General features: G+C 36.5%; 2 protein-coding genes across 2 annotated transcripts; both read left to right on the forward strand.

Annotated features, from left to right (window-relative positions):
• The first annotated feature begins 1,386 nt into the window (after positions 1 to 1,386).
• LOC103325188 (putative E3 ubiquitin-protein ligase LUL2) lies at positions 1,387 to 4,267 on the forward strand. Its single transcript, XM_008227336.3, has 4 exons — positions 1,387 to 1,565; positions 1,673 to 2,257; positions 2,940 to 3,435; positions 3,748 to 4,267. The coding sequence occupies exons 2-4, from the start codon at positions 1,776 to 1,778 to the stop codon at positions 3,868 to 3,870; spliced, it is 1,101 nt and encodes a 366-aa protein (XP_008225558.2). The 5' UTR covers positions 1,387 to 1,565; positions 1,673 to 1,775; the 3' UTR covers positions 3,871 to 4,267.
• A 1,999-nt stretch (positions 4,268 to 6,266) lies between these two features.
• LOC103325204 (zinc finger (CCCH-type) family protein) lies at positions 6,267 to 12,183 on the forward strand. The gene is given in 15 exon segments (XM_089044568.1): positions 6,267 to 6,906; positions 6,989 to 7,077; positions 7,687 to 7,941; positions 7,943 to 7,984; positions 8,110 to 8,182; positions 8,355 to 8,487; positions 8,568 to 8,721; positions 8,882 to 8,965; positions 9,139 to 9,261; positions 9,454 to 9,627; positions 9,717 to 9,851; positions 10,672 to 10,767; positions 10,986 to 11,312; positions 11,557 to 11,600; positions 11,685 to 12,183. Coding segments are annotated over 15 exon segments (2,538 nt in total). The 5' UTR covers positions 6,267 to 6,341; the 3' UTR covers positions 11,929 to 12,183.
• The last annotated feature ends 1,809 nt before the right edge of the window (positions 12,184 to 13,992 follow it).

A 13,992-nucleotide genomic window follows, 5' to 3' on the forward strand; every position in this document is an offset into this window, starting at 1 on the left:
GAGGTGAACAACCACATCAATTAAAATTATTTAATATTTTCTTTTCTTTTATGATTTATTCCAGTGTTTGTTTTTCTAATTGTCTTAATTAAAATACACTTCATTGATTTAATTGATGTGACTTATAATATGGACATGCCACATCATGTGGTATAGAAAATGTGGGATAAAAATGTGGTAAGTGTAGCATTATTCTTGTGTTATTGACCTGAGATAGTAAAACAGTATTATCCCCATTACATGTAAGTTTTTTTCCATGTGGTGAGAGGAAGCCATCACCACTGTGGTGGAAACCCATTGGCGAAGAGGTTCCTATTTTTTGGGCCTAAATATTTTGCTCAAACATAAAAGTAGAAGACAACCCAGTGATTTGCAGAGTGGCCTTTGAGATTATAGTTTTCCTATTCTGTATTCGGTGCATATTGTGGGAGTCTAAAATGAACAAAACTCCTGGTGAGCGGCGAAGTTTGATGGGGGAGAGAGAGAAAGAAAGCCATGAAAACTTGTTGCAGAAAGGAATTTTTTTTTTTGGGATCGAAATGCCGAAAAGAAATTCAAGAATGTTGCCAATGACAAAATATATTTCTCTTTCATAAATATTCCTTAACTTTCTTACTAGGTTGTGTCTAATTTGGCCCTATCACGGTCGGGTGCGTGACTCGATTAAAGATAAAATAAAAAGATTAGGGTGCAGTGCAGTGGGTCGTTTAATAACCATTTTAATTATAGTTTTTAAGTTTTTATTTTTTTGCTAGAGTATAGAAGAAAAAGAGGGAGAACGGAAATGAGAATGAGAGTGAATATGAGATTAAGAGGGAATGTGAAAGGAGAGGATGGAATGAAGGAGTAACAAAAGTGAAAACAATTTTTTCTCACTCTCATTTTCCTCTATACTAAAGCACAAAAAATAAAAGCTAAAAATTAAAAATTAAAACGATTATCAAACGAGCCCTTTATTTATATACCGTGGTTATGTGACAACAATTGTCTGCCTCCATTTACCGGTAGAGAATCACTATAAACGACATGATAATAAAATGGGAGCATGAGACAGTCATAAACTCAAATATTTTGGAGTTGAATTAATACACGTATACAAAATACTCGAGCTTAACCAGTTATCTATGAGTCTATTGTTATAATTTGAGTCAAATGTTATTTCTCTTTTGTCAATGTTGGAATTTCGATACACCTTTTATAAGAAAAAAGATAGCAAGTCAAACTCATCTGTTATGTAAAGATACGTTGATATATTCAACGATTCCTAGTTTTTTGCCTTGTCACACCAAAAACAAAAACAAAAAGAGTACACATTTTAGGATTTATCCAAAATACAAATGGTGACGTGGCAATCCAGGTAAGAAGATAAAGGCGGTTTACGTTTTTCCTAAGGAGGTGGGGGTGGACGTTGTGGTTGGGTGGGTCGGTGTGCACCCAAATTCCCAGATTCAATTTCACTCCGAAATTTCAATCCCCATTGTCCTCTCTCTCTCTCTCTCTCTCCCCTCTGCTTCTGTTTCTGTTTCTGTAGAATGCAAACAACACATACGCAAGAATTACATAAGGTGCGTTTTCCCATTTTCTGATCTTATGAATTTGATCAGTTTGTGTGCTCACAATGATTTTCTGATCTTATGTAATGAATTTCAACATTTTCATTGCGTTTCTTCAGGTTTCTTATCAACCAAACAGAAAGATTCAAGCTTTTAATGGTATTTCTGGTTTGATTGTTTAACATATAAAAAGCGAAACTGAAATTCTCGAGTATAGATAAAATGGGTAATTTCGGCAGCACCAGCTCCGGTCGCCGGAGGCACCGGACCCAACCGCCTCAAGGGCATGGCTTTGTTGCTGCCACACCACCCTACCCATCTCAATATCCAAACGGACCAGACCCCAATCCAAGCCAACACCACCAGTACCCATCTCAGTATCCAAATGCACCAAACCCAAATCCACCCCAATTCTTCCAATACCCTGGTTTCTACCCACCACCACCTGTCCCGGGTCCCTATCCGCAGCCTTATCACGGCGGAGGGGTCTACATGGGCCCCCCTCCCGCCAATTGGGCACCCGGGCAGTTGCCTTATGGAGCTGCCCCTCCCCCTCCGGGTGCTCCATTTGTGGAACATCAAAAGACAGTCACCATTAAGAATGACGTCAATATCAAGAAAGACTCTCTGCGGGTTGAGCCGGATGAGGAGAATCCCGGGAGGTTCCTTATTGCGTTCACTTTTGATGCTGCTGCGCCCGGAAGGTAAATTGCTTGAATTGCAAGGTTGTGTATTATTATTTGAGGTTTTGTGATATGTTTTGATCATTGGAGTAGTGATGCTTGACCATAGATTTTTAAAGAATGCAGTTGTTTGATAGGATGGGATTGCATTGAATTTGTCTGATGTGAGTATTCTGTTTGTTGGTGATACGTAGTGGTCATATTAGGCAGTAGTCTTATATGCTTCTTGATTGTGAGTAGCCTTGATCAAGTCAACTCTTTAAAACATCATGTAGTCTTGTAGACCAAAGAAGTATCTCAAGTCCGTCAAGCTTATTGCATGGATATAATCGTCTGATAGTAGAAGTTATATGGCTGATGAACTGCTAAATATGAGGCTTTCATCCTGGTGCAAAGTGACGGTATGAGTGTGCAGAAGTTATTGATGACATGGAAATGAAAAGGAGTCTAATATTTCTCGAGGATAATTAAACAAATTGTATGGAAAGAATAATAATTTGGCAAAACCTTGTTTGTCCCAAAGAGTCTAACATTTCTTATTGAGTTGTTAAACACGTTCATATGATGTTTCTTAAATCACAAAATGTGTTTGTGCTGCTGGATTGCATATTTGTAAACTTTTCTTTGTGTGGTTGTTATATGATGTTTCTTAGGTAAGCGTTCCTTTTTTACTTATTTACTTATTCCCTGACTTGTGCCACAGCATTACAGTTATGTTTTTTGCTAAAGAAGATGCAGACTGTAACCTGATAGCAACAAAGGAAAGCTTGTTTAAATCTGTTACAGTGCCTTTTGAGAAAGGACTTGGCCAGAAGTTTAGACAACCTTCTGGAACTGGGATTGACTTCTCAATGTTTGAGGAGATAGGGTTAACGAAAGAGGGTGACATAGAAGTTTATCCTCTTGTGGTGAAGGCTGAAGCATTCCCTTTAAATGCTGGTGAACGGGAATCAGATGGAAATTCAGCTGGGAACTCTCAGATCACCCAGGCAGTGTTTGAAAAGAAGGAGAATGGGGAGTACAAAGTGCGGGTGATGAAACAGATACTATGGGTGAATGGGATGAGGTACGAGCTCCAGGAGATCTATGGTATTGGGAATGCAGTTGAAGGTGATCAAAATGGAAATGATTCTGGGAAAGAATGTATAATATGCTTGTCAGAGCCTCGAGACACAACTGTCCTCCCATGCCGGCACATGGTACATAGATATTCTACTCTTACCTCTCTCTATTTGTAGTTTGTATGAAGAGAACATTGGAAAATGTTCTTTTTTTGTTTGTGCTTACAAGAAGAATTGACCCTAAGCTCTATCCATCTACACACCCAATGCCACTTGAGCTACACGGTTTGCAACAGATCTCCAGTAAATATAACACCATAGAAATGAAGTAGGCTAGACTGGCCACATAACTTTCATTGTCTTCATCAATGTTTGGTTCAGTGGGCTGTGTTCTAGCGTCGTCATTTGAGTATGCATAAGGTTTGGCTAACGTTTTGTTTTCAACTGCAGTGCATGTGCAGCGGTTGTGCTAAGGTTCTGAGGTTCCAGACAAATAGGTGCCCCGTCTGTAGGCAACCAGTTGAACGACTCTTGGAAATCAAGGTGAACAATGAAGCCAATAGCTCAGAGTAACATGCTATCAACTAAATGTTCTAAAATCCACTTGACCAAAAGAAAGAAGAAGGAGAAAAATACAACCCAACTTTCTCACATATGATGAGTCCTACATGGATGTGACAGTATTACAAATCTCATCTCATGTGAGAGAGTTGAGAAATCAGGTGTGCTATACTTAATTTTTTAATTTTTTTAAAATCAAATTGTCAATTATACCTGTATTTCTAGAAATCCCCAGTTTTCCCAATGCTTCAGCTTCAATGCATTGCTTGTATCCTGAGTGCTCAATAGAATTGGCAAATTTCTTATTGTGACGTGATCAGTATTAACACCTACCATGTTCTCAACATTTTGAACGAGAATCTACCAGATTGTATGTTATTTACTTTTTAACATGTCTTATTAATTTTCAGATTCTGTGCATGGTTCGGATTATTGAATTATATTAAGACCAATTTGTGTCCGCACTCGAGTTCAAATTTCCCTCTACCAAGTTTAGAGTAGTCTAGAATATCATCTTTTAGAAAGGGGTGACTATGCCAATGTCACTTCAAATTATGCCTTGTTTGTTCAATGGAAAATCTCTGTTATTGCAAAAAATAATATAAAATTAAAAAAGCTTGATGCATTTTTCCACCTTAAATTAATGCCTTTTTTGGTGCACGTCTATAAATTATGCGGCATTAGCCAAAAATGGTCAAATTGCAGCAATAGTTCAGCTTTTACATGAGTTCTCACTTTCGTCCTCGTAGAAATTATTTTTTTCTTTCCAATTTCGTTCTTAGTCATTGTTATGGCATCAAAATTGCCGAAAATATGAGTTTTTTTCATGCAAAATCCATGATGTACAACCTTAATTTTAACTCTTAAAACATGTTTCATTACAAAATTATAGGGTTTTTTAAAGCTTGTAACACTAGCTTTCAAATCACATAAAATTTTCAAGGAAAGATAAAGCTATTTGGGAGAAATAGAAGTTCGAAAGTGACTATTTAAACATAGAAATATGAAATACATTTATGGAATTATATTCATGGATTGTTGTCACAAAGCATCAGAAAGACATGCATTAGATCAAAACCTAAGAAATATTTGAAGCTTGATCACTCCATCCATCATAGTAGCATAGAAATAAAAAATTAAAATAAATTAAGCATTCTCAAAGAATATTTATAAAAAAATCCGATGGAAACTCATTTTAAGCAAAAATAAACAAATTAATTTTTCAAATAAGAAAAGATGTGCATAAAAATAGATGTACAGGAAATCACTTTTAAAAATTAGATATTATTGTAAGGGGTTTGTAGCTCGAGTTGAGAGCAATTACCCTGCACTCAAGGTCTTAAGTTCAATCCCCCTAAAATCGCTTGTATATAAATATAAATATAAATATAAATATATATATATATATACAAATGGATCCTCAAATAATTTTATTTGCCCTACAATTTTTTCAATGATCAAAACCATCTATTTTTAGGTCTTCATTCATAGATCATCCTTACAAAAATTAGACAATTTGAAACCGTACATCCAATTGTGTCCTACAAAATCAATGAACATGAAAGTATTAAAATTTCAATAACTCAATTGAATGATCAAATGATATCGGATTCAAGTGATTTTTGTAGAGATGATCTTTGAATATGTATCTACAAAATAGACGGTTTGGGTGAGTGAAATACAATCCGAGTGGACCTAAAAATATTTGAGGATTCTATATATATATATATATATATATATATATCCTCAAATAATTTTATTTGAGGACACAAATAATTTTTTCAATGATCCAAACCATCTATCTTTTAGGTCTTCATTCATAAATTATCCTTACAAAAAATTAGACAAATCGAAACCGTTTGACATCCAATTGTGTCATACAAAATCAATGACTTCAAGAAAGTAAAAATTTCAACAACTCAATTGAATGGTCAAATGATATCATTCAAGTGATTTTGTAGAGATGATCTTTGAATGTGTATCTACAAAATAAATGGTTTGGATTAGTGAAATACAATCCGAGTGGGCTCTATAAGGGGTGTCCATCAAATAAGCTTATTTGAGGATCCTCAACTCTCTATATATCAATCGAGGATCCTCAAATAATTTTATTTGAGGACACCCTTTAGGTACCCTATAATTTTTTTCCAATGATCCAAACCATATATCTTTTAAGTATTTATTCATAGATTATCCTTACAAAAATTAGACAAATCGGAAACCGTTTGATATCCAATTGTGTCATACAAAATCAATGAACATACTAAAATTTCAATAACTCAATTGAATGGTCAAATGATATCGTGATTTTTGTAGAGATGATCCCACTCAACAAAATACAGTTGCAAATTGCAAGTAATTTGGTGCATTCATTCATAGAAAATAACAAAATACAGTTGTAAATTGCAAACCTAGTAAAAAGTATAAGGAACCACCCGAAGACATCCAGAAGACTTCTCTCAAACTCACTACTTCACGTCACAATGTCTTCTTCGTCTCCAACTACCGAGCCCTCTTCTGTAACTTCACTCTTAAACCCACACTCCCCACTCAACGGTCACGATTCAACCGATCAACCACAGCCACCGCCGCCGCGAGACCCCGAAAACCAACCCCAAGACGACGCCGTTCCTGGAGACAAACGCAAGCGAGAGGAAAACGACGACGACGACCAGAAACCTTCCGTGGTCCCTCCTCTATGGAAGACCAGCCTCTGTTCCTACTTCAGGCGTGAGTCCGCCTCCTGCAGCCACGGGAGCGGGTGCCGGTACGCCCACGGCGAAGCGGAGCTCCGGCCCCGACCCGACAACACATGGGACCCGACCTCCGAGCGTGCGAAGAAGCAAAAGTTGGAGGAGGAGGAAGGCGACCAATGTGCGTCTCCGGATAATGTGATGATGACAGAGGCCGTCGATGATGACGACGACGGTGACGGTAACGGTGACGGAGACGTTGGAGGGTTGGATCCAGAGCTGAGCAAGTGCCTGGTTCATTTACCCAGGAATTGGAAATCGGAGAAATTGAAAGACTTTCTTAGTGAGAAGGCAAGTGTCTTATTTTCTGGTTTTCTGATTTTTTTTTTTTTTGGGGGTTTTTAATTTTTAATTGGAGCTGTTTGAATTGCAGGGAGTTCAATTTAAATCGGCGAAGAAGAAGAAAGGCATGACTTTAGGTTTTGTGAGTTTTCAGAGTGTAGAGCAATTGCAAACTGCTGTGAAGGTATCCCCTGCTTTACACACACAAACATATATATATATATATATATATATATTTAACATTTGAATTTGGTTACAAAACACACATTGCTGACTTAAAATGCATTAGAAATATAATATGCATTGAACAAAAAGGAATTATTTATGTGTTATTGAGTATTATTAAGTAAACTTACATTTATTTTTTATAATTGTTACAAATTTCTGTGATGAAGGAAATGATTGGACTTATCTTAAAATTTTGAACTAATGGGATTGTTTTATATTAGTTAATATATATATATATATATATATTGTATTATTCTTAATTTAAAAATTCGTAATTTGATTTGAGACTTGGAAATATGCTTTAGTTCATCATTCAAGGACCTTGGAAGAGAATAATTATAAATATCTTTTTGTGGATGGGGGAATGCTCTATTATCAGCTATACTATCGATTAAGACGATTGGCTAGGTGGAATAGAATGTGTGATTCGATTCAAAGTTTAACAATGTAGCCTGTTAAACATTGTGGTAAGAGAACATTGCCTTATAAAAGTGTTTGTATGCATGAAAATTTTTATGCAATGAACCAACATGTTGATTGTCATTTCAAAATCTCTATGTGACAGGAGCTGGATGGAATATCAATTGGTAACAAAAATATAAAGGTTGCGGATGTCATTCCCAGATCATTTGAAAAGAAAACCAAATCGGCAATGGCTTTACCTCAAAACCCGCCGAAAACCACTGAGGTTGAATTGGATGGGGAGAATGTGGAAGACTCTGTGGTGGCAAATGGGGCTGAGGATGGCAATGCGACTAGTGGACGAAGTGCCCGCAAAGTAGTGACTCCCCTGGCTCATATGCCTTATGGTGATCAGTTAGGAGCATAAAAAGAACTCTCTTATGCAGATTCTCAAAAGACTTGTTAGTGGTGCTTGTTTATATTTGGTCTTTTAATTTCATAATTTTTGGTGTTGTTATTAACATTTATGTCTTTATTCACACACATTGGAAACTGACTTCTCAGTTGCTGCGACTTTTATTTTCAGACTAGAAATGCTCGCAAAGCTTGTCCTGATGGTATTCCGCTTCCAGAATGGATTCTCAAGTCTAGGGAGATAGGTGATGTTTATACGTTCCCTGTGAACTTACAGAAACATATTTGTTTTATTGTTTATATTAATATTTTTGACATGGGGCAAAGCTCTTCATTGCTCCAATGGTTTCTTATTTTTCACCATTGTACTTCCAGAAAATTTGAGTAGGGGTTCACACTATTTTTTGATTACTGTAGGTGGTCTTCCATGCAGTTTAGAGGGTATACTAGCATCCCCAGTTGTAAATGGATATCGTAACAAGTGTGAATTTTCAGTTGGATATTCTCTACAGGGAAAAATAACTGTGGGGTTTATGCTTGGAAATTTTAGGTAATCCACATTCAATAGAAAATTTTATTGGTGTTAGCATACCTTGACATTGATTTGTTTACTAAATAAAATCTTTCCAGGGAGGGTGTTACAGCAGTTGAAGAACCTTTTGACTGCCCAAATGTTTCCAGAATTTCTTGCAAATATGCCTCTATCTTTCAGGAGTTTCTGCAACATTCAAGTTTACCAGTTTGGAACAGATTTAAGAATATTGGATTCTGGCGTCAACTGACGGTAGGTGTTGTAAATTGAGGGTCTATTTGCAAAAGTTATGTATGATAAGTATCACTCTTTTGCCAAGCAGGGAATGCTCAACCTACTTTTGATTTACACCTTAGAAGTAATATTTTCGTCCCAGTCATTGAGCTTGCTGTCTCATGATTTGTCTTCTTAGGTTCGAGAAGGGAGGAGACCAGGCATGGCCTCTGATGCTGAAAATTGTGAGGCCAATATTGCAGAGGTCATGCTTATTGTTCAGGTTAGTGTCTGAACTTGCATCAGGATTGACAATTTCCTTTCTTCCCCTTCTCCTTCTTTTATGGTTAGAAAATTGAATAGTAAACTACTGAGTTGGAAGAAAAATCTGATTGAATATTTATTGAGAAACAATCCAACTGTAATTTCATTTTTCACACTCATCTCTGTTTATAGGTTTCCAGTACAGGATTTGATGATGCACAGATAACCAGTGATTTTGAGAGGCTAGCACAAGTTTTTTCTGCAGGAGCTACTGCCAGCTCGCCATCTTTGCCTCTGACAGCTTTAGTTATTCAGGTACTAAATCCCTGTAGTCATCTAGGTTTTATCGTCAGCTAAAGGTAGTAAGAATGTCACAGCTGAAGTGTCTTGAGTCTCTTGGCACACACTTTCAATACAATATGTTCCCCCCTTAGTTATGGTTGAGCAATATGGTCTCTTCAATATACTAATGTCTTATTCTCTGTGTGATGGCTTGCCCTTTTTCAGGATCACCAAGGAATATCAAATGCAGCACCGGCTGATGCTCCATTGCGCTCATTATCTCTTTTGAAAGGAGAAGGTAGTTCTGAAATGCAGGCCACCGACAATGTTGTAGAAGCAAAAATTCATGACTATATAAGTAATCTTCGGTTCTGCATATCACCAACAGCATTTTTCCAGGTTTGGCATCAGGTTTTTGTATTATTCATAAGCAGCAGAAAAGATTATTCTCGCATTAGTAATTATTCCTGAATCCAACCATACTGCAGGTCAATACCCTTGCTGCAGAGAAGCTATACTCTCTTGCAGGGGATTGGGCTGAGTTGGGTCCTGATACCTTGCTATTTGATGTATGCTGTGGGACTGGAACAATTGGGCTGACTTTAGCACATCATGTTGGTATGGTAATAGTCAACTTCCCGGTTCTCATTTCTTGTCTTTTCTTTTTTCTTTCCAGAGTTGTTAGATGCGTTGCATTTTGACTGTTAAATCCCCTGCTAATGATGTAAGACTCTCATTAATGGAGAGAATATTATAAAGTTCTAAACAGGTATATTAGGGGGTCTACTGAAACTGACGTCACGTATAGTCCACACCATTCTTGATGTAACAAAGAGAAGGAAAGAACCACCACTGAAAAACCATAGAAATCACATCATAGTCCAACATTTATGTCATAATAACCGGATCAGTATGAACACTTCTTCTCATGGCGAAACCAGGATTTTATCCCAATGGGGCATGATAAAGAAGCTCTCAAATATTGATTACTTCAGTTTTATTTACAATTGTGCATTAATTTAGTTTCCTATGCATAATATAAGGCCAATGTATATTTCTTAAGAAAAATTTGTTGGTGCTGCACTCTTCTCCAAGCCAAATATGCACCTGACCTAACCCATATGTTGTTTTTACTGTATGAATCAATTGCAAGTCTTAGTTATGTGCAAAAAGATATCAACCGAACATGGGTCTTTTGTTTTCCTGAAGTTCTTTTGGGGTCAAGAGTGATAATTCGTGAGAAAAAAATAACATTATTTGGGTCAAATGCACCCAATGCCCCACTCACCCTCCCTCCACTACTGCTGCTTCTAGTGTTGATAAATTCTACAAAAATTTGGTTTGTCATGATGTTAGCTTCCAGATCATCTGCATATGAAAAAAACTTGTTATATTTATATATCCTCTAATGATTAAACTTGCTTTCCCTTAAAAATATTTCAGGTTATTGGCATTGAAATGAATGCTTCTGCGGTTTCAGATGCTCGTAGGAATGCTGAAATTAATGGCATAACAAACTGTAGATTTGTCAGTGCGAAGGTGAGAATTAAGGTTTTAAATTATATTAAAATTAATGTGAAAGTTCGAGATAATAAGTGGATCCTTGAAAGAAAATTCAAGATAATAATCTCCATTCTATTTCTTATCCCCCAATCATTATTTTTGTTGAAGAATTTGTAATTTGTCTGAGTAAGGTAGCTTTAGTTCATTAGGTTTTTTAATTATTATTTGTATTGTTGTCATCCATGAGGAAACAGGCAGAGGATGTGATGCGGTCTTTATTGGAAGAGTACATTAATGCACCTCAGAAACAAGAAAATAACGTCATTGAAGGTATTGACGAAGTTGTTGCTACTGATGAAGAGAAACCAATCTCAACAGACAACAAACCCAACCCTGAAGAGAATTCAAGCCATGAGCTTGAAAGTGGTAAGACTGCATCTGAGGGTTTAGAAACCGACAAGCAGAAACTCAGAAGCCAACTTCAGAGTAGTTGCACTTCTGAAAATGGGAATGCTCCAGTGAAACGTTTCAGTAATGTTGTTGCTATTGTTGATCCTCCCCGAAGCGGACTTCATCCCACTGTAAGTAAATGAGAGTCTTCTCCAATATTCTACATAATGATTAATAGAAATTCTCCTTTTAACTTCCTTTAGAATCCAGTAGAAGTAACTGTGTGTTCAGATTGCTTTTTCCTTTGATTGTGGTCTTCTATGATATGCTATTGGCTATTGACATGCATTTAACGATGTCTATGCCTTTAATGACTTTTGTATTTTGGTACCAAGACATTTCATGGTGACCCGATCGGTTGTCTGTGATATGCAGGTGATCAAAGCTCTTAGAACTCATCCTGGTCTACGGAAGCTTGTGTTAGTTCACATACTTTTCCCCCTATGTTATTTGCCTCATTTGTCTCTTTACTGGAATTTAACTTTGGTTCTTATTTGGTTTAGTTACATTTCCTGCAATCCTGAAAGCTTAGTGGCAAATGCTATCGAGCTTTGCACACCATCTCCTGAGAAAATCGAAAAGAACAAGAACAACAGAGCATGGAGAAACATGAGCAGTGCTGGTCTAGCACGGCACAGGGCCAAGTCTATGCCTGCTTCAGAGCCTTTCCGACCTGTCAAAGCAATGGCCGTTGATCTATTTCCACATACCATACACTGCGAATTGGTAATGCTCCTTCAGAGGTAGGTGGACTCGGTCGGTCCAGGAAATTTTGTAATACACATTTAGCTGATCACATCAATTCGAATGGGTTCAACAAATAATTTATATAGTTTACCAACAAAATTTTTGACAGTAATATCTACAGTTAGTTTTAATTTAGCATCAGCTGGTTCTGTATGCCTATGCTTACATAAAGGCCATGTATTGGGATTTTCAAATTGTCAATTTTTTGAAATTTTAATGTCTTCTGAAGGATAATGGAATGTGCGTTACTGTAAACATTTTCCGAACATGTTCATTTATTTCATTTTTAATCTCTAGGCTATACCATATTGGAGGTAGGTAACAAGTGAGTAAATTTCTGTGGTAAAAAGTAATAGGTTAGGTTTCAATCTATTTGCCTGTGCACGTTTTTATACAAATCTCACGGACGTGTAAATGCACATCCATGCATAACTAAAAGACCACTGGTAAGGAGCAGCCACTCCTTGCATATGGAAGGATAATTCTGGTCTCTTTCTTTGGAAATAGTAACTCTTATTTTTAGACAAATCACAATTTGACATGTGTAGAGATTTTTCTATATTTTTGATGAATTATTTTTGTATATATATTAAACTGTAATTTGTATGACGTAAGAATATCTCTTCCGAGAAGGGAGGGAGTGTCCTAATAGAATTACCTCATTAAAAGTACAAAAATGAAAGTTTATTTTTTATTTTTATTTTTAATGCGACAAAAATGAAAGTTGATGATGTACACGTTTAACTAAGATTTGTTTGTATCTGTAATTTGTCTGTATTTTCCCAAAAAGAAAAATGCTCCAACACGTTATGAACAAACCACTCCCCTATTCTCCACTGTGTCCAAGTCCAAACAAGTAGACATTGTCTTCCATTCTCCCAAAGGTGCATGCTTACCCCCATCGAGTTAGATAAGAATACACATCTATCTAATATATAGCTTATAAGAAAAATAAATCCAGCCTATAATGTACCTAGTCAAAGAAAGATAGAAAAAAAAATAGTTGGTATTAAAAAAAATCTCAAGATTCTGATACCACTAGATATATGATAGTAATACAAAATAAACTTGAGATTCGAACTTCGGGTTTTCTCAAAAAATGTGAAGATTTAAATGTATTGAATATATTTTTGAAAGTTTCTGTATATGTTAGGTTGTAGTCACCACTCTACCTAATTGGTGAGTTGTGATTACCACCTTTTCCTTGATTTAAGGTTTCCTTGTAATTAGTGTTCGGCATTTACAGCTTAATTTGTGGATAAAGTTTGTGATCAGGGTAAGGCATGTTGTTTGGTAGTTTCTTGCACTCACTCAGTCGCTCTATATATTTGTGTACTGTTTAAATCTCCTCATGATGAGTGAAACAAGATTCGAGATGAAGTTTGAAGGCCCATCAGTACAAAAAGTTGCACGCTAAGCATTAGTACAAAAAGTTTGTAGCCTGAATTCTGTGAACATTTCTAAGCACCCTTCTTGTCTGCTGCAAACATAGGCTTCACTTATGGGTATAGAATCCAGCATCGTTCTATTACATGCCCAGTATTATTGCAATGATGGCACATCAAATCTAGCATCGGATCCTGTTTCACTCATCATGAACAGATTTACATAATACACAAATATATAGAGAGATTGGTAATCTCTTCAACATTATCACCCCCGTGATAATGAGATCATCAACATATACAAGGACAACTAAGTTTCCAAATGATCCAGTGCGAACAAACAAGGAGGAATCTGCGTTGCCTCGCTGGAAGCCAATTGCCTCAAGAACCGAACTTAGCTTGGCATACTAGGAACGAGGAGATTGTTTCAATCCATAAATGGATTTGTGAAGTTTACAAACAAAATTTGAATCACAACCTTGAGGATGACCAGGTGGGAGTTTCATGTAGTCACCACTAAACCAAAATGGTGAGTTGTGATTACCACCTTTAACTTGATTTAAGGTTTCCTTGTAATTAGTGTTCGGCATTTACAGCTTAATTTGTGAATAAAGTTTGTGGTCAGGGTAAGGCATGTTGGCTAGTGGTTTCTTGCCCTCACTCAATCTCTCTATATATT

The sequence above is a fragment of the Prunus mume genome, linkage group LG1 (genome assembly GCF_029339155.1).
Source record: "Prunus mume cultivar Tortuosa linkage group LG1, ASM2933915v1, whole genome shotgun sequence".
Classification (NCBI taxonomy): domain Eukaryota; kingdom Viridiplantae; phylum Streptophyta; class Magnoliopsida; order Rosales; family Rosaceae; genus Prunus; species Prunus mume.

Excerpts from the sequence above, each read along its gene's own strand:
- LOC103325188 (XM_008227336.3), top strand. The coding sequence starts at position 1,776 with ATGGGTAATTTCGGCAGCACCAGCTCCGGTCGCCGGAGGCACCGGACC. Across the intron at positions 2,258-2,939 it reads GATGCTGCTGCGCCCGGAAG|CATTACAGTTATGTTTTTTG; the intron begins GTAAATTGCTTG and ends CTTGTGCCACAG. Across the intron at positions 3,436-3,747 it reads TCCTCCCATGCCGGCACATG|TGCATGTGCAGCGGTTGTGC; the intron begins GTACATAGATAT and ends TTTCAACTGCAG.